The sequence below is a fragment of the Rhincodon typus genome, chromosome 7 (genome assembly GCF_021869965.1).
Source record: "Rhincodon typus isolate 14 chromosome 7, sRhiTyp1.1, whole genome shotgun sequence".
Taxonomy (NCBI): Eukaryota; Metazoa; Chordata; class Chondrichthyes; order Orectolobiformes; family Rhincodontidae; genus Rhincodon; species Rhincodon typus.
The window spans coordinates 35,327,292-35,348,540 of NC_063338.1; the positions used below are offsets into that span (position 1 = coordinate 35,327,292).

General features: G+C 40.1%; 1 protein-coding gene across 2 annotated transcripts in view; it reads left to right on the plus strand.

Moving 5' to 3' along the window:
* The first annotated feature begins 69 nt into the window (after nt 1-69).
* zswim2 (zinc finger, SWIM-type containing 2) overlaps nt 70-21,249 on the plus strand; it is a 48,283-nt gene continuing 27,103 nt past the window's right edge. Inside the window, exons 1-6 of one of the 2 annotated variants that reach the window (XM_020530551.2) lie at nt 70-139; nt 2,544-2,718; nt 13,308-13,486; nt 15,035-15,111; nt 17,157-17,197; nt 18,391-18,610. In XM_020530551.2, coding sequence (XP_020386140.1) covers nt 13,337-13,486; nt 15,035-15,111; nt 17,157-17,197; nt 18,391-18,610 — 488 coding nt within the window. In that variant the 5' untranslated portion in view covers nt 70-139; nt 2,544-2,718; nt 13,308-13,336. The other variant, XM_048599106.1, reaches the window with a different exon arrangement.

The following is a 21,249-nucleotide window of genomic DNA, read 5'->3' on the forward strand; positions in this document are numbered from 1 at the left end:
CCGCTGAGCGGGAGACCCCACCCCCTTGACCTTTCACCCGGCAGCAGGGCGTGACGGGAAGCCCCGCGGCGTCCTGTCTCCATGGTGACGCGGCTCGAGCACACACCGCCGCCCGCAGCCGCCGCCTGTACTCTCCCAGGTCAGTGTCCCAGAGCCTGGGGGGCCAGGAACAGCAACAACACCGCGGAGGTGAGAGTGTGTAGCGGGGGGAGAAAGAGGTGAGCGAGAACAAGGGGAGAGGATCAAGCAGGAATTGGGGAATGGAGGGAGCGAGGCAAGCGGAGGGTGGGGAGGGTGTTGGAAGGTGTTGGAAGGGGGGAACGTTTGAGAGGGAGGGTGAGAGCGAAAGGAAAGGGGAGAGGAGGAGTACTGGATGAGGGGAGGAGGAAGAGGGGTAGACCAAGAGCAGAGGGAGGGTGGGGGATGAGAATTGTGGAAGGGAGGTGGGTCAGAGGGGATGCAGATGGGAAGGGGGTAGGAGGTGAGCAGAAGGGGTGAGAGTGGGAGAGAGGAGAGGGAGAAGAGGAAGAAACAGGGAAAGGGGGGGGACAGAGGGTGAGGGAAAGGAAAGGGGGTGATGGAAGACGGGAAGGAGGGGGAGAAAGGAAGAAGGGGCAAGTGGAAAGATCTGGATTTGGGTAATGGGGAGGGGGAAGAGAGGGGTGGAGTGAGGGGACTGAGGGCAAGCGGGAGGGAAGAGATGAAAGGGAGGTGAAGGGTGGCAAAAGAATGTAATGGAGGCAATGGGGAGAGGTAGGGAAGGGAGAGATGATGAAAGGAGGATGTGGTAGAAGGTGAGGGATGAAAGAAATGAGAAAAGTGAAGTAGTGAAGAGGACAGGGAGAGAAAAGGAAGGGGTCAGATGGAAAGACCAAAAAAGTTTGGAAATGATTGAGCTGGTCCAAACTTGTTTCATATCCCGTAGGAGATGGAAGCAGTATGGAGACGGCAAGTCTCAAAAAGCTTCACAAGCAATGAAGCAACTTGCTGAATAAGTTTCCCAAACTAAACTAATCCCAGTTGCCTTAGTTTGGACCATATCCCTTTAAACCTTTTTCATTCGGGTATCTATCCAAATGTCTTTTAAATGTTATAACCATACCTGCATCTACCAAATCCTCTGACAGTTCATTCCACATATGAACTACTCTCTGTGTGAAAAAAGTTGCCCCTCAGGTTCCTTTTAAATCCTTCTCCTCTGACCTTCAAAATATGTCCCCTAGTTTTGAACTCCCCCACCCCAGGGAAAAGAACTTTTTTATTCACCTTATCTATCCACTCATGATTTTATAAACCTCTATAAGGTCACCCCTCAACGTCCTAACCTCCAGTAAAGAAAAGACCCAGTCTCTCCTTTATAATTCAAATTCTCTAGTCCTGGCAACATTCTGAACCCACTCCAATTTAATAATATCCTTCCCATAGCAGGGCAACCTGAACTGTATACAGTACTCCAAAAGTGGCCTCACCAACATCCTATACAATCTCAATGTGATGTCCCAACTCCTATATTCAGTGGTCTGAGCAACGAAGGCAAGTGTGCTAAATGCTTTTTTAACCACCCTACCTACCTGTGAATCATTACATGTACAGTCTAAATGATGGAGTGTCAGATGAAATGTTTAATTTGAAGTAAAACAATCTCAAGAAAGAAAAATAGAGAGGACAAGAGCACCAGGACAAAAGAAAAAGATTAAAAGCTCAGAAAAATTTTAGAATTTTTTTTTTCCTTTTTTTAAGTGGACTATATATTCCCAACACTGACAATAGGATGCCACCATTATAATTGGCTGTATTGATCCAGCTGCATATATGTACGGTATGGTCCCCAAGAGCTTTTGAATTAACATTCATAACTCGGCCTTTGAGAATGGTAGAGATAGATAGAGAAATTGAGAATTTGGGTTGATTATCCACAAACAACAATATTTCCACCAATAATATCTAGGGCTGATATGTTCCGTTATTAAGTCAATGACAATGGCAGTGGAAGTGAACTTTCAGAACAGCTGTCAAACATGTAGAGTTTTATCAAATTCCGTCAGTTTAATTCTTCAAATTTATTTGGCAATTGTATGTAACTTCTTAGCAAAACTCGTTTACTAAGATCTTTATTTAATAGGCGCACATAATGGCTTGAATAAAAGTTGGCTCTGCTAATTCAGGAGGATAAGGAAAGGTTTAGTCGCAGTTCATTGATAATATGCATGTTACTCCTGGGTTTAAAGCTTACTGCAACATTTTTTGCAACAGAAAGATTTTAGTGACTGTATCTTGTGGTAAACATAGGGAGCATGACTATTTACATTGATCGTTCCCACGTGCATTTTTCTCCTATGGTCACCGTGCTGTAAGAGTTCACAATTTGTGAGGAGGGCTATGTTGACAGAATACTATCATATAAGGTTAAGTTTCACTGTGATATGCTAATAAGGAGCGTACGTCATCATTGGAAATTATACAATGCCAGTGGTTTTGCAATTCCGTGGTAAGCTGAAGCCTCAGTAAAACGCTCCTTGAATAAAGTTGATATTTTTTAACAGCGCAACAAGGCGAGGAATACTATATGGTAGCAACAATGAAAGAACCAGCATGAAGAAGTCTCAGCCATTACTGGAAAACAGATCACAGGTCCCACTGAAGCAGATGCATGGCTAAATTGCCATCTGAGATTTTAAAGGTATCACACTGCATCTAGTGAACCTGAGCAGTGAGCAGGTCAGTACACTATTATATGCAATCCTAGTCAGACAGGGATCAACAAAAAATATTACATCCAAGAAATTAATGGATGCCTACTACAATCTAAGATATAAGTACCCATGTTTAACAGGTTAAATTTAATAAGCATACCCAGCGACAAGGTGAAAGTGTTAAAACTTTTATCAATGATCTGTACAAACATGCAGCGAGGTATGAATAAGCCAGGTTAAAAAAAAGGCTTTGATTCAGTGTTGTCTGACCTCTTGGAGTTAAGAAGTGACTTAACACTAACAAAGACAATTCAACCGAGTTGGTGAGCTGAAGTTGAGGAGGAAAACTGATTGGTGATTTGGGATAATAGTGGTAACCAAGCAAAACTTGACTTGCCTAAAAGCCCAAATACCAGTTTTGTAAGAAGGATCAGTTCCAAACTGTCCATTGCAGCCAGAAGGTTGTATGGAATAGAATCATAGAATCCCTACGGTGCAGAAAGAAGCTATTTGGCCCATTGAGTCTGTACTGACCCTCTCAAGCACACACACACCCCTCCCCGAACTCATCCCTATATAACCTTGCATTTACCATAGCTAATCCACCTAGCCTGCACATCCCTGGACATTACGGGGTAAGTGAGTATGGCCAATCCACCTAATCTGCACATCTTTGAACTGTGGAAAGAAACTGGAGCTCTCAATTGGCAAGATGAATGAGAATAGACATTAATGATATGGAGCTTCCTTGACAAAATCAAGGAACCAAGTGGAAACAGTTAGAATGCTGATGTCCTTGTAGACGAAATGAGATGTACTTTAAGTTGGGAACAGAAGTGGCAATTTTGTTTGTCTCTAATACTGAATTGTTGAGGAACTGGAAAGCCAACAAATTCAGCCTAAGAACTTCACAGCTGAATTCCCACTGCTTTTGACAGGATTAGGAAAGCAGAAGACAGCATACTGCTTCATTCTGTATCCTAAAACAAAATAAGTCATCTGTTTACACCAATAAAAATTACTCTGATTCTTGCCAAAAGTAAAGCAAGAAATTAACTATGTTGAAGCATGGGATTATTTCACCTGTGGGAGAACCCAAAAGCTGGTGCTTGGAGATGGCCCTAGTACCGTATAACCAAATAGATCTATCAGAATCTGCATAGATTAGTGTAGTTGAATAAAACAGTTGAATGTGAAGTTCACCTTATGCCATCCGAATGCAGTAGCTCAGCAAAATTACAAAAGAGCTTAATCTTCTCAAAATTAGATGCAAATATTCTTTTTGAGCATTGATGAAATGTGTGAATTGCTCAGAACTCTATTACACTGTTTGGAAGGTATTGTTTCAGCAGATTACTCTAGTAGTGATTGTGACAAGGTCAGCCTGGTTACCATCATAGAATATGAGTTCTCTGACTGGGGCTGTTAATCTAGACAAAGCAGGGGGCCCTGGCTGACAGATAAGAACAGGAGTGTCAGGCATCCAGTTCACTCTGACAGCTGGCTCTGGGGGAGCTAGATCAGAGTCAAGGACTCTCCATGTGTAAATGAAGTGTGACTTGGTGACGGGATATCGGCCTGTGTGGAGTTATTTCAGTGGCAACAATAGAAAAGCATGCTGCTAAGAAAATTCACCCTCAACAGTTGCCTTAAAGTTGAAGTGAGCATTTCTGGCATCATGCTGTTATTTGGGAAACTTGACTAATTGATCCTGCCTTCAAAGACTGGGCCTATTATGTAGAAAAAGTGCGTTTTTTTTTCTGGGCAAGTGACATTGGGGCGGAGGAAAAGCAATGAATAATTCTCCTGACAGCTTGTGAGCCCGCAGCTTTTCCGGTTATTCGGAATCTAACATTGCCTGAAGCATCAGATATTAAAACCTTTCAAGAGTTGTTGGATTTAGTTAAGGAATATTGTGACCCCAATCCTCCTCTATTTCTGAGATGATTTTGGTTTTACTTGACAATTCAAGAACCAGGGGAATCCGTATAGGGATTTTTGACTAGGTTAAAATGACTGGCAGAGGTATGTAACTTTGACTTAACTCTTAATGAGATGCTGAGAGACCATTTGGTATATGGAATTATTGATGTAACCATGCAAAAGCACCTACTCGCTGAAGTCCAACTGGTTTTCAAACAGGCACTACAACCGGCTTTATCGCTGGAAAATATGGCAAGTGGAGCATATGAGTTGCAGGGAATTCTGATGGAAGTGGATACCCTCACCAGTCTGACTGAGCTTGAGGAACACCATTTGAATGAAGACAATTGCATAGCCTCACTCAAGACATATCCTGAACAGAGGGACTCTAAGTCAGCCCACAGTAAAACATCAAAACAAAGCCAAGCCTTGGCCAAACGGTTAACATTTTCTTCAGGATCCGAGCCAGCAAGTCATTGTAGTTGCTGCTGGTATGCAGACTCGCAACAGCAAAAAAGTCCCAACCTAAATTGAGTAATGAGTTCTCTTACTCTGGAAAGTCCACTTATATCTGGTTTGGAACAGTTAAATTGCTTAGCAATATCTAAATCAGAGCCATTCAAAATAAACGCCTGGTTAAATGGTCACCCAGTTCTAATGGAGGTTGATACCGGCATGGCCATTTCAGTGGTCGCAGAACCAGTCTTTACCAAAATTCGCTCTGTACTCCAACCCTTAAGTTTGTGTAAAACCTCAGCTAGACTGAGAATCTATGCCAGGAAACCTTTACAGATTAAGGGTACAACTTCGGTCCTGTCATGTATGAGAAGCATCTGGTTCAGTTACAACTGATTGTAGGAAAAGGTTCGGGCCCAAACTTGATAGGGTGAATTAGTTAAGAAAGATTCACCTAGATTGGGTCAACCTTTTTCGATTAGAAAATGGCTGCCTGAGTAAAGTGCTAATTAAATACCTGAATATTTTTCAGGAATGTCTAGGGACTATCAAAGGAACCAAAGCCACCTTGCATGTTAACCAGGAAGCAATTACATGATTCTGCAAGGCCTGCCCAGTGCCATTTGCCTTACGGGCAAAAGTAGAGGCAGAAATTGTGAAGCTGGATGGATTGGCTCACCTTTATGTAAATCGCTTTTCATAGCTAGATAAATACCCAGTCTCTTGTATAGAGGATTTACACACAAAGTTGACAGGGGGTGCTGTCCTTCACGAAGCTGGACATAAGCAATGCGTACTTGCAATTGTGGTTAGATGAGAATCATCAGAAGTATGCTACAATTAATACCCATAAGGGCTTGTGTCTATATTCAAGACTGCCATTTGGGTTATTATCAGCCAGTGCAATTTTTCAGTGGACGATGGAGAACATTTTACAAGATCTACCCCAGGTTGCTATTTATTTAGATGATGTGCTAATAACAGAGAAAACCAATAAGGAGAATTTGGACATTTCTTCCAGTCAGACATATACCTTAGAAAGGAAAAATGTATGTTCCAGGCACCCCAAGTGACCTACTTGGGCTACAGAGGCAACAAGACTGAATTATACCCGTTGGAAGATAAAGTGAGTGTGATCAAAGGTGCCCCAGCTCCCAAGTCTGTACTGGAACTTAGGTCTTTCCTTGGGCTGCTGAATTATAACAGGGTCTCCATCCTGGCACCTTTGCATCAACTCTCAAAGAAAAATTAACCTTGGAAATGGTCACGTAGTCGAGCCATAACTCTCAGGGAACTGAAAAAACAGCTATCATCCTCTAAGGTGCTGGTACACTATGATCTCGAGCAAGATCTGGTATTGACATGTGATGCCTCCCTGTTTGGCATTGGGTAATATTATCTTTTGGTGGCCAGTGAAGAGGAAGACGTGGCCAATAGTGTGTGCATCCAGAAGTTTGGCTAATGCAGAGCCTAAATATGCCCAATAGAGAAGGAAGGTTTGGCGGACATGGAGTCACGAAGTTCCACCCATATCTTACGGGCATAAATTTATAATCATAATGGACCATAAACCCCTGCTAGGTCTAATTAAAGAGGACAAGGCAGTGCTGCCCATAGCTTCAGGCCGAATTTAGCATTTGGATCTATTACTAAGTATGTATAATTACAAGGTAGAACACCGTGTGGGAGAGCAAGTAACAAGTGTGGATGCAATGAGCTGCCTCCCACTGGCAGGTACGCCACTGATAGTATCACCACTGGAAGAGTTTTTATTTTCTGCTTTTAAATTTTCTGGACACTCTTCGAGTCACAGCTGACAATATCAAATTTTGGACACACAAAGATCCAGTCCTGGCAAAACTGAAACAGCTGGTGGTGATGGGGGAAATCAAAGGACCATCACAGCCAGAACTGAAACCTTTCTGGATCCGGAGAGACCAGATCAGAGTCGATGATGGCATATTATTATGGGGAGCAAGAGGGAATGTCCCAAGCACAGGTCACCAACAGATACAGACTGAACTCCATCAGGGTCATCCAGGGGTTTCCAAAATGAAGATCCTGGGCAAGTGATGGATGTGGGTACAATTACAATGTTTAAAATACATTTGGATAAGTACATGAATAGGAAAGGTTTGGAGCGATTTGGGCGAGGAGCACGCAGGTGAGACTAATTTAGTTTGGGAATATGTTTGGCATGGACTAGTTGGACCAAATGTTCTATTTCCATGCTGTACGACGCTATGACTCTGATTCAGCAAAAAGTTATATCTGGTAACCAGCATTGAATAGCCGCATTGGTGGGACAGTGCCCAGAATGCTAAAAAGATCAAAAATTGCCGTCAGCAGCTCCCGCACTTCCATGGGAATAGTAGGATAAACCCTGGACTTGGTTATGTGCTGACTATTCAGGTCTTTTCATGAGCTCAATATTCTTAGTTATTGTGAACACCCACTTAAAGTGGCTAGGCATGCATACAGTTCATTCGTCAAACATGGGGACGACAATAGAAAAAAATGCAATACACAGACTTCTGAAAGTGTTGTTCACAGATAACGGGCCATCATTTAGCAGCATTTATATGTTTCCTAACGTTGAATGGTATTTGACACATAAGGACAGCTCCATACCATCCGTCATCCGTGGCAGAAAGAGCAGTCCAAACTTTGATGGCAGGCTTAAAGAAACAGTCTACAGCTTCACTTGAAACCAAGCTGTCCTGGTTCCTATTTGATTATAGGACCACCCCTCATGCAACTACAGGGATAGCTCCAGCAGAGTTGCTAATTGTGAGAAGACTCTGCACCAGGTTAAATCTGATCTTCCCCATCCTGGGAGGGGAGGGCGAAGCTGCATCAGGAATGATAATGCTGGACACAAGGCTCTCTAAGCAACAGAGACAGTTTACTTCAGGGGACAAGGTTTGGTATAGGAACTATGGGAATGGCCCTGCATTGGTAAGAGGCTGGTCCAGTGTTGTATGAAGTCAGCGTAGGTGCAATGGTCCTGAACAAGCACGTGGACCAAATGAAAGCTGCAAACTCACAAATGGCGAGAAAGTAAAACCTGCCCAGCTCCTTGGCAGCTTTTCTCCCTCTCTGTCAAGCTTTGAAGATACCTCGGAATCTGAGGTGGACATGGTGGATATCATCGCCTTTGCCTCCTGAAGAAGGCAATGAATTTCTTCCAAGACTATGGGCATAAGAGGTGAGCTACTATGCATTACATTCTGCCTGTATCAGAGGCAGAGTTGGAGGAACCTGAGCCAATGCTAAAATGCCCCAGGAGGAGCTTCGAAAAAAAAGAGACTATGGCCTCGGACTTAGAGGGGGCAGGATGTAGTGATTGTAACAAGGTTAGCCAGGTGGTCCTTGTAGAATATGAGTTCCCTGATTGGACAGATTAACAGCCCCAATCAGAGAGCCCTGACTGACATCCTGTTCACTCTGAGAGCCGGCTCTGGGGGAGCTAGATCAGTATGAAGGACTCTCCACGTAAATAAGGATGACTAGGTGACAGGATACCTGACTCCGTGGAATTATTTCACTCCTGTTATCACATCAGCACCAGGAATCTTCCAGAGGACAATGTCTAGCAGCCTAGAGGTCTGGTTAGAGTCATATGTGACATGGATGATGTCCTGATCCATGGATCCATTCAGACAGAGCATGACTGTAGTGTATGAGCTTTGCTGTAATGCCTACAGATAACAGGACCTACATTCTACCACAAATGTGAATTCATACAGCTGACCGTGTCAAGTTTCTTGGGCACATTGTGGAGACATCTGGTGTTAGGGTTGATCAACAGAAGACAAATTCAATCAAGAAGTTTCCATTTCAGTGAAATATGAATGAGCCCCAAGCATTCATGGATATGGTAAACCAAGTTGGAAAGTTCTTGCCCAACCTGGATATCATCAATGAATCATTGTATCAGCTGTTATAACAGGATAGTACATGGTTCCGGGAGGAAGCACAAGATTTTTTTGAAAGAAAATTGAGGAGGTGGTGATACCATCTGATTTTATGAGCTTGGACTACCTATTATTTTTGCTGCAGATGCATATTTCACAAGACTTGAGGCTGTGTTTTTCAGGTACAAAAGCCTGAAATAAGTAGGCTAGTTTCCTATCCATCCAATTTACTAACAGAGACAGAACAGATATATGCTGTGATAGAAACTTCTGCAGCTACATAGGCATGTAAAAAGCTTGCAAGCTTACCACAAACCACTTTTTAAATTGTAAGGAATTAACAAGCATGCATCCAGGAGTACAACTATTCAAACTGAGACTATTGAGATTTGATGCAAAAACAGATTATGTTCAGTAAAACAGCAGATATTTATCTCTCTATCAACACCTTACAAAACGTATTTTTCATTGAAGAGCTGTATCTTTTACATCAAGAGCAACTGCGATTCTACCAGCAGGAACTCAGTGACAGAATAAAATTAGAGATCCACAAAAGTCTGACAAAGCTTGTGCTCATGTAAAAGATTACGTCATCACAGGATGGCCACCGTACATGCCACATAATTCTACTCTTGCAAGAGGAATTACACTTCATCAGTGGATGATTTATTTATTTATGATGAGAAAATGATCATTCTGACAGTCACTGAGACTTAATATACCGCAATATTTGCACCTAGGACATCTCACATCAGGGTACCTCATACGTTGAGTCAGAACAAAATATTCTGCTTGGTGGTCCGAGCTCTCAAGCACATTGGAAAAGATTATATCAAGCTGTTATTCATCTATTCATTGCCTAAAGATAAAGCATTTATGTTGCCAGGGTTGGAGGGTTTGAGCTGCAGGGAGAGGCTGAATCGGCTGGGGCTATTTTCCCTGGAGCATCGGAGTCTGAGGGGTGACCTAATAGAGATTTATAAAATCATGAAGGGCAAGGATAGGGTAAATAGGCAAGGGCTTTTCCCCAGTGTGGGGAGTCCAAAGCTAGAGAGCAAACATTTAAGGTGAGAGGGGAAAGATATAAAAGAGACCCAAGGAGCAACTTTTTTCACGCAGAGGGTGGTGCGTATATGAAATGAGCTGCCAGAGAAAGTGGTGGAGGCTGGTACAATTAAAACATTTAAAAGGCATCTGGACCGGTGTATGAATAGGAAGAATTTAGAGGGACATGGGCCAAATGCTGGTAAATGGGACTAGATTTATATAGGATATCTGGTCGGCATGGACGCGTTGGATCGAAGGATCTGATTCCATGCTGTATATCTCTATGACTCTACTTGAATACCTCATGCAGAAAAAGACTAAGAAATCAACTCACTGCTCTTCCATATACACTGACGCAGAATCTCGGAATTTGACAGGAATATTCTAGCACAGAAGGAGGCCAACCCATCAGGTAACACTTACACTCTGAGTATTGCACTAGATGCCTTCTCCCTATCACCTTGCATATTGTTCCTTTACAAATAACCATCTAATTCCCTTTTGAATGCCTGAATTGAACAATGCCACAAGGACGAGATGACAACGGTACAAAATTTAGGAAAAGGTACAAGCAAAAGAGTATATGTTATTGCTATGACAAATGTCACAAAGCATACAACCTACCACAGACCTGCGACAGATAAGTGAGTTTCAGTTCAAGACCAAGCTCATTTTGGACAAGTGGTTAGATCACGTGGAATACAGGGAGAACTAACCATTTTGATACAGAACTTAGATGAAGGTAAGAGACAGAGGGTGGTGGTGGAGGGTTGCTTTTCAGGAGACCTATGACCAGAAGTGTGCCACAAGGGTCAGTGCTTGGTCCACTGCTTTTTGTCATTTATATAAATAACTTGGATGTGAATATAGGAGGAATAGTTAGTAAGTTTGCAGATGACACCAAAATTGGTGGTGTAGTGAACTGCAAAGAAGGTTACCTCAAGTACAACGGGACCTTGATCTGATGGGCTGAGGAGTGGCAGATGAAGTTTAATCTAAATAAAAGTGACGTGCTACATTGTGGTAGGGCAAATCAAGGCAGGACTTATATACTTTGTGGTGAGGTCCTGGGGAATGTTGCCGAACAAAGAGACTTTGGAGTCAGAGATAGTAGGAACTGCAGATGTTGAAAAATCTGAGATAACAAGGTATAGAGCTGGATGAACACAGCAGGCCAAGCAGCATCATAGGAGCAGGAAGGCTGACGTTTCGGGCCTAGACCCTTCATCGCCTACCCTGAAGAAGTTACCCTCCTCCCTCCGGACAAACCCCATTTCTGATGAAGGGTCTAGGCCTGAAACGTCAGCCTTCCTGCTCCTATGATGCTCTTGGCCTGCTGTGTTCATCCAGCTCTACACCTTGTTATCTCAGACTTTGGAGTGCACATTCACAGTTCCTTGAAAATGGAGTCATAGATAGACAGGGTAGTGAAGAAGGCATATGTTATGCTTGCCTTTATTGGTCAGTGAGTATAGGAGTTGAGAGGTCATGCTGATGTATAGGACATTGGTTAGGCCACTTTTGGAATACTGCATTCAATCCTGATTTCCCTGCTATAGGAAAGATATTGTTAAACTTGAAAGCATTCAGAAAAGATTTACAAGGAGATTGCCAGGGTTAAAGAGTTTGAGCTAAAGGGAGAGGCTTAATAGGCTGGGGCTATTTTCCCTGGAGCGTCAGAGGCTGAGGGGTGACCCTCAGTTTTATTTAATCATGAGAGGCATGGATAGGGTGAATAGTCATGATCTTATCCCCAGGCTAGGGGAAGCCAAGACGCGAGGTCTTATGTTTAAAGTGAGAGGGGAAAGATTTAAAAGGACCTAAGGAGCAACTTTTCTCACACAGAGGGTAGTGCATGTGAAGAATGAACTGCCAGAGGAAATAGTGGAGGCTAGTACAATCACACCACTTAAAAGGCATCTGGATGGATATATGAATAGGAAATGTTTTGAGAGATATGGGCCAAATGCTGGCAAATGGGACTAAATTAATTTAGGGTATCTGGTGGGCATGGACAAGTTGGACCAAAGGGTCTGTTTCCATGCTGTACATCTCTATAACTCTATGGTAGAACAAGCCCTACATTCATGGTCCTGTATTAATCAGACTGAAAATGGTACAGATTGGTGAAACAGACATGCACTGGTTTCTACAGGGAAGCAACCTTCTACACCGTCTAAGCAGTCATTTACAGATCAAAGATACTGCGTTCATCGAGAGATCTGAATGATGGCCTGATTGCAGAACAGAAGTTATCTGTCAGTTTCCTTTCTGCCCATTTACCCAGCAAAGTCTAAGAGACCACACAGTGGATTCAAATTCCTTGATCTTTTCCAAAGAAACTAAGATCACATTCTGGTAGACTAGTGAAACCACCACAGCAGATGCTCGTGTAAAAATGAATTTAAAATCGGGGCTCAGCTGTAATATAATGGTTAGAATCAGAAACTTGAGGGATGTAGTATTTTTGGTTAAGTTTGACTACTATATGCTCATGAAATATACTATATGCCATTGAAAATAATGCAATGTCTATGATCTTGGCACATTGGCTCTATAGGTTTATTTACACATCTCTGGAGAGCAACTATTACAGTTTCAAAGGCATAGAGTATTGAGATTTTATGCAAGGAACAAGTCTTTAAAATTGGACCAGATTCAAAATGCTAACAAACTTTCATAGAGCAAGAGGGTAAAAATGTTTTGGACAATCGGAAGTTATGTCGTTTAAAACCCTTATTTGAGAAGTATGATATATTCTAATTTAATTTTGTGCTTTATGCAAAAATAATTTGCACAAATTGAATTTAATAAACCTGATCACAACTGCTATACTGCATGTTTACCTTATTACAAAATAAGACAGCTCATGATTTCTTAACAGAGCCACTGAGCAGTAATCATTAAGGCACATTGTATGTGCGTTCTTAGGTACTGGGACAGTAGTGGCCTTCTTGAAACAAAAAAAATGTCAGTGATTCATGCTAGCATGCTACAAGAGGTATATCCCAAGCTTACACTACTCTGCATTTAGATGTAAGACAATATAAAAATAAAAATAAGACTTTTGGAATGACTGACAACTTTGAACTCCAAGAAGTAACTGTAGAAATTTGTAAAACTTATGCCACCATTCAAGGATAAACCATTACAATTTGATTAATACAGTTTAGTAAACTATTCTGATTAATCTTTGCTGTAAGTTGAAAAGAATTCATTGATATTATGAGAATGTGGTGTATTAGTTCACTGTTTGTTTGATTTTCTTCAGGCACTGGAAGTTACCTGAAACTTCTCAACATGGCACGAGCAGTTCTACTGAGAAGAACTGCAACTGATTTAGTTAGTTGTCATCAAGATCAGGCATTGAACACCACAATATACATTTTGAGAGAATTAGGTCCAGTTGGATTTCTTCTTAAAGAAGAAGGTATATCTAAATATTTTAAAGTAAGTACACAAAATTTAATAAGACTTCTGTTTTTTATTTGGAACTGGTTCCTTATCTAATTTTTACTGATGAATTTTTTCAGTATTCCTCAGCTTTGATATTTTGGTCATTTGTTGTTTTCATTACTTATATGAAAAAGCAGAAAAATGAAGCAAAGTAATGTTTAATTTCCATGTTTACCAATGCCAATAATTACCAATGCAAAAATCTTTCTCAAGGTTCAGTATTATACCTTGCCTTTGCAGGTGCATTTCCAATGTTAAGGTACTGGGACTAAAGATAGATTGGCTATTTCATTCTATTTCCATTCCCCAAATTATTATTCATGCTTTTCACAGAGATTTTCTGTGCAGCATATAGGTCTCCTGTATGCTGCACAGAAAATGTGGCAAACAGTTGTGACACTGACTTTAATGCATCCTCTTTCAGTCTCTCCTATGACCCTTGTTATTTGGAATTTTGCCCACTTCTACACATTATATAATGATTTTCAGCTCAGCTCCTCAGATTTGCCATACCTTCTGTCTTCGGTGAGTTGTTTGCCATTGCTTATACAGTGCTGACCAATTGTTGAAATGATTCAGATGAGGGCAACCAATCAAATGCAGTTAATAGAATAAACCTTGGACAGATTTAACGAAGAGAGCCCATCCGTGCTGCCAGCTGGTGAAGAATTCTATTTTATTTAGTGCGTTACGTCTGTGAAGTGAGTATCACCCTTCACAGTGAGTGAATTTAAGTGGAACATATTTTTTATTGTTTTGGAGTACTTAACATTTTTGTCCTTTGTGTTTTATAAATATGGGTGAATTAATGACCTTGAATTTGCAAAGACTTGGGACTGGCAGTAGAGAGAGAATTTGGAAAGAATTAAGTAGGATGTTAAAGCTCAAACATGACCCCCCCATTTATGCTTCAGACTAGTCTCCTCTCAACTTACTTCATTTCATCTAATTGGCAAATCTCTTTATGCCTTCCGGGATCATGTAATTATCAACATTCCCCTCAAATTCACTTGCATTATTCACCTCAACTACTGCAGGTTAGAGTGACTTTCTCTTTGTCATCCTACTAGGTTAAATAAAATAAAGTAAGGGTTCAGTGGGATATGGACCATGTGCAGGTAGATGGGATCAGTTTAGAATAGCGACATGGTCAGCGCAGAATGGTGGGGCACAGAGCCTGTTCCTGTGCTGTATGTTTCTATGTTCTATCTTTAAAGTCTGAAGTCTATAAGAACTGTCGAAGTTGGGAAACCTAGTGTATATACATGAAAAAGTAGTCAAGACACTAAACTGGTGATTGAACCTATAAAGGAGAATAAATTATGTGTTTAATTAGAGAACATAGTTTTTTTCATTTAGAACTAACTCTCAGATTTTTTCTTGAGCAATAAAAGTCGGGTGGCAGTAACAGTGATATTTCCACCTATAGAAATAAAAAAGAAAGAAATCTACTTGTGAAACCTGTATGTGAACAGACATGGTTTTGAATATGTGTAGAAATATAGATTTACATTAATCTCAATTATTTCTGTTTCCTGGAAGGTGAATATAGGAAACATTCACACCTGCAACTGTTCCACATTTCTCAAAGAGAAGGACCTCTGCAAACATATCTGCTGGTGAATTAATTTTCTTGCATGGTGTTTGATTCACAAAACAGTTTTCAAAAGCATCTAAAAGAAAGGCTATACCAGTATCACTGCTACTTCGAGTTTTCAGTAGATAGTAGATTAAGCTGCTGCCTGTAATTTAGATGATTTCAGCTCCCTGTTAGGAGTCTAGCTTTTAATATTCTTCAATACAATGGCAAATTGATTTGCCCATAGCATCTTCAGAAAAGCTCAACTCTTACTGGCAGTGGGATTGGTATTTTGAGGAAAATTGTAGTTAACTTTTAACTATTGAAAGGTGAAAGAAATTACTTACATAGTTATGGCCACTCAAGAATTTAATTACAATCCTCAACTATATTATGCATGCCAACTGTAGCTTGAAATGCAAGCATTCTACTATCTTGTGATAACATAAGAAGAAGAAATATGTCCGTAGCTAAGAGTTGCTTTTGTCTTACCTGGGGAAAAATTGACTGAGATTTTGGCATTGTTCTGGAGTTTGCTTTGTTGAATGGAAAGTATATCTGCCTTTAATTCTAACAGTTTTACTTGAAGTGATAAGAAAGCCACAAGTTCTGATCATATTCTAGGAGAATTCAATATGCCGAGGGAGCACAATTGGTTCTCGCTGTACCTCCAGAAATATATATTTATTTGAAACTATTTAATTTAAAGAATTGTATAAATTCCACACATTTGCATTATAATTAAAGACAAAATGGAAGGCTGAAGTGCTTTCAATAGAAACTGCTTTGCTGGGTTTTACCACAAGAAGATCTGTCATTCTGGGCCTTTATCTCATTGGGGACCTGCTCAGCAGATGTCAGCAGCACAAGTGGCTGATCAGCATATTTTCCACTTCCTGGATGTTAATTGAAAAGTTGCTGAGCCATGAAAATTCAGCACTAATTGCATACTGATATGTATTTGGCCATTACTGAACTTTCCCAGCGTAGGCACCTCCCAATCTGCATTTAGAAAAGGAAAGGATATCAAACAGTGTTCTTTCCCAAAAAGAGGCCATTAGTCATGTGGCCGATGTTATCTGAATCACTGCTGTTGAAGGTGGGGGGTGATATTTGGGATGAGTTTCTATTGCACAAGCTGGTAGCATATCAAATATCTTAAGTAATTAGATCATAATGACAATTCAATGAAGGGAAGTATTCTGAACACTCCCTTTGCAATTCCCTTTTCACAAACCTAAGCTGTCAAAATATAATTAATACATTTCATGAAAACATCATCAAGTGTGAGAAAATATTGCTCATATTTTGGAAGTTTATCCAGTGAATAGTTCAATAGCCAGTAACCTCTTCAGTCAGACGGTCATGAATCTTTGGAATTGTCATACCCAGAGTTGTGCATGCTCCAGCATTGAGGATATTTAAAATTGAGTTAGACATTTTTGTTCATTGGGGAAGTCAAGGGATATGAGGATAAGGTAGAAAAGTGAAGTTAAGAGAGAAGATCAGCCAAGATCATATTGAATGTTGGAGCAGGCACAAAGGCCATATGGTGAATTCATTTCCTATTTCTTATGTCCAGGTGTGTTTTTTTTTGTTGTTCAGATGGCTGATTTCAGCTGAGATCAGAATAGGATGCTTTGGTTACTCTCAGTGCCCAGGGGTTTAATAAAAGCTAAATTAGCCTTTGTTTCTCTTCCTAGTTGAGCATCATGAAAAAAAATCTATTTTTCTAATCGACCCCTTTCGGAGATGTTATTACACACATCTGAAGAAGGTGGGACTTGAACCCAGGCCGCCTGGTCATGGGGAAGGGCCTGAACACTGCACCACAAGAGGGCCCCCACACACAGAGCAAGTATTGCCCACTGTCGTTAGATGCCAAGACTCATTATTAAGACTCACACATGAATAGTGGGCAGGTGAGCAAAGTACTAGGTGCGATGAACACCTGAAATCATTCCCCAGAGAGGAATTAAGATGTTCAAAATACAAAAGAGAAGACAACTTTAAAACAGTGACTCTAGTTACTTTGATATTTTGGTATTTTTGGATTTATGTTAACTGATTTTGTTTTTCAATCAGGATTTTGTTAAAGAAGTTTAGACTACCACGTGGTCATGAATGTAAGTTTAATAATTCAGTTCTTCAGTTATAGATTGAAGATTTTAATAACATTAGTATCTTGATGACCATGACTGGAGAGTTCAGTGTAACTGATCAAAGCTTCTTAGTTTTCATTGAGCAGGCTCTGCCACTATGTACTTCCTTCAGTCACTTGGCTGGGCAGACATAGCATAAAAACCATGTGCTGCTGGGAAAGAAGGAATCCATGTTAAAAGGCTAAATTATTGGCTTTTTTTAGTCACCACCACTATCATCCCACAACACTCAATCCCTCCCCCACTGGGCTAACAACACTCCACAGGAAAAGGCACAAGAGGGCAAGATGGCATTAAGATCCTGACACAATGCTATGCTCCAGCATTTGCACCTAGAATGTGCCTTCACCTGGCTGGAAAACTCCCCCTCCTTTTGGGTTCTGCAGTTTACTAGCTATACAAGAAAATCACAACTTGCATTGTACCGTGATATTTCCTTTATGGTCTCCTGAATTAAGCCCCCAATGTTCTAAATTGCATTGATTTAGTCCATTGAAAACTATTGGTGGCATTCCCTTTTTCATGCAATTTACAAAATAATACAAATGAAAAGAAGTTTAAAATAAGTTCATACAGATACCCTATTTGTTCCTTTGGTAATTGCATTAAGTAGCAGAGCTAAACAAATGATAAGTTTCAGGACTAAGCTAGTTTGGTTACTGAAAATGAAACAGCTGAGTACAGTAATTAGGTTAGGAAGGAAAAATTAACGAATCAATGTTCATCATTCTGCTAGAAAGAGGGTTTGAATAATTATTTTGCAAGCAAAGCATCAGGTTCTGTCATGATACAACATATCATTGAATAACTTACTAACACTCGATATCAACTTCACATGTGTAAAATTGTAAGTTAATTGGGATATAAGGAACCAACCAGATCCTGGAGGACAGTCCTTCAACATAAGTCAGTAGGGAAGACTAATTGAAAGGATAGTAAACCATTTTAACAATTGATTCTATTTATTATTTAACTGTAGATTTATGCTTTATCTTAACATAAAATGGTGATCTGACAATGTAAGCGTATTGCATTGATTTTATAATTGCATGTACAAGGTCTAATTATAAATGCTGCTTTAAAAGTAATTACAGTTTTAAGATAGTTTCGTAAGTGTTGAAGTGAGTATGCACTTTTTGGGTCTCTTCTCCTTTCAGATTCTTTCCAACTTGGTCTTGTGGACCGAGAAATTGAAATATTGTTGGACAGTCTTCATGTAGAGCAGCCACCACAGCCACTCCCTGACAAATCTAAGAAAAAGCAAAAAGACGAAGAAGTGGTTGGTGCTGTATGTCAGAAGGAAATTGATCCAGAAGACGTCTGTCCCATTTGTCAGGAAGAGCTATTGAAAAAGAAACAACCTGTAACATATTGCAGGTCAGACATGTGGTTCTTGTAATGTAGATTACATTCTTGAACAGAGGAATGGAATGAGAAAGGGAAAACAAAACTTTAAAAAAGCTTGCAAAATATTGTTTGGTCAGTGTGGGTTATATTAAATATTTTAACAGCTTCTTATATTTCAGACATTTAAGATTGCTGGTGTTATGGCCCAGTGGTATTATTGCTGGGCTGTTAATCCAGAGACCCGGATAATATACTGGGGACCCGGGTTAAAATCCCGCCATGGCAGATAGTGGAATTTGAATTCAATAAAATATCTGGAATTAAGAATCTAATGATGACCATGAATCCATTGCCGATTGTCGGAAAAAACCCACCTGATTCACTTACGTCCTTTAGGGAAGGAAACTGCCATCCTTACCCAGTCTGGCCTACATGTGACTCCAGACCCACAGCAATGTGGTTGACTCTTAACTGCCCTCTGGACATTCAGAGATGGACAATAAATGCTGTCTAGACAGCGACACCCTCATCCCATTAATAAATAAAGAAAACAAATTTCACAGAGGACGGATGTATTAATGTTCATCATATTTTGATATAATGTTCAGAACTGGAACTTGTAGAAAATGTTAAAGAATATTCTTGCTTACTTCATTAATCATGGTGGAGCAGAGTTTAAAAAAAGTATAGTTAATTTCATGTAACTTTAAGTTCTCAAATTGGCTTATTTTTAAAAAATTGTCAAAACTTTTAAGGAGTTTATGAATCCTTTCTTTTCTGTATTTTGCATTGGTAGCTTTTGGGTGAATAGAACGACAATTTATTATTTTGTGTTTCTGTTTCACCATCTCATTTTGTGTGGCTCTAAAATAAATAGGAAATTCTAAGAAATTAATTCACAAATAGCTTGTGAGTAAAACCATTAATCCATGTAATCTAAGAATGTTCCAGGTACAATTGCAGGTCTTTGGGGAACTGGCTGTGCTGTTCAGAGGTAGTGCAATAGAAACACTACAGTTGATCTCAGCAAACTCTCGTTGAAATAAATGGTTAAAAAATAAGAGCTAACACAAGTGTGGAGCTGGAGGAGCACAGCAGGCCAGGCAACATCAGAGGAACAGGAAAGGGACCATTTCTGAAGAACGATCCTGACCCGAAACGTCAACTTTCCTGCTCCTGTGATGCTGCCTGGCCTGCTGTGCTCCTCCAGCTCCACACTGTGTTATCTCTAACTCCAGTATCGGCAGTTCTTACTATCTCTGGTTAAAAAGTAAGTCGTGTTCTGAGTCACATTTCATGTCCAATTTCCCTCACAGTAATTGTAGACATTGAGAGAAGCTGAAACTGACCTCAGCTGGGTACATCTACAATCATGCAGCGTGCTGCTTCAAGTATGGGCTGATACAGGAAGAAAGATCATCTGGCTGAGAAACTAAAAATAATATTTACATAACTACTTTGTATGAACTTTAACATTTTAATTTGAATGTCTAATCACAGTATTCTCTATTTGTTAATACTGGCTTTAATAATTAATTGCACATTGGGTAAGTGGTTTCAGACGGTCTGCATACTTATTTAACATAAGAATCAGAGTTTTGTACACAGCAACAAAAAAAGTGGTTGATTTTATTAATGAAACATTAGTAGGAACTTGACCTCTAATTTTAGCTTCTAATGAAAAATAACAAATATTTCATTTGTTTGTATGTGACCATAAATCCCCATATCAATTCAGTTTTTTTAATTAGCTGCTCACAATATGCAATATGCAATGCTAGTGGCAGATGGCCAATTCTTACTTGGGTGTCGCTATGCATAGGATATGTGATGCAGTCGCTGCCAGTGTAGTGATCTGTATGTTTAAAGTGAATTGTAAAAGCAGTTTTGGATTGATTGCAGAATAAATAAATATTATTATATTTGTTTAACATATCATTATATTCTAATTTACTGTACTGGAAATTCTCAGTAAAATTTGTTGATTACAAACCTTTCAATCTGGGAGAAATCTGCATTTTAAATATCTAATTGACTGACCAAACTCATCAGCTCCAACTTCATGGTCTGAAGAATTGCTGGGACTGCATTATTTTTAATTGTCAGTGATTTAAAGAAATATTTAGGTTAAAAATGCAAATGTAAGATTTGCCCCTCTCCCAACATGTTCCCATGAGAACGATAACGGATCTCTCGATATAGCTTGGCTCTCTTTTTCTGACTTCCTTTACTAGTCTTCTTGATGTGATTGGCTGCTTTTTTTAAGGACCTCCATGATGATACCACACTGCAGGATTAAGCTGTAATCAGAATCCTGAATTGTGTTATGTCAAATGACTCAACTGAAGCGGTGCTTCATGATGCAACTGATATGCTATATCATGACTGTTGTGAAAGAATTGATGACAGTATATCTGATTTCAGCTGTTTACTTTATAGAGATCAGGAGCTAACACTGAAGAATGTGGCTTTAATCACCCAGGACTTGCTCAGCCACTTTTCTGTGTTAAATTTTGACGTGCGATACCCTTAAAATTAAAATATTTTGATATCACCCTGGAAAGTGGGTAGTGATGTGCATATTACAAAACTGATATCAAAAATGATCCATAGAGTGATGAGGGATAGTAGGAACTGCAGATGCTGGAGAATCTGAGATAACAAGGTGC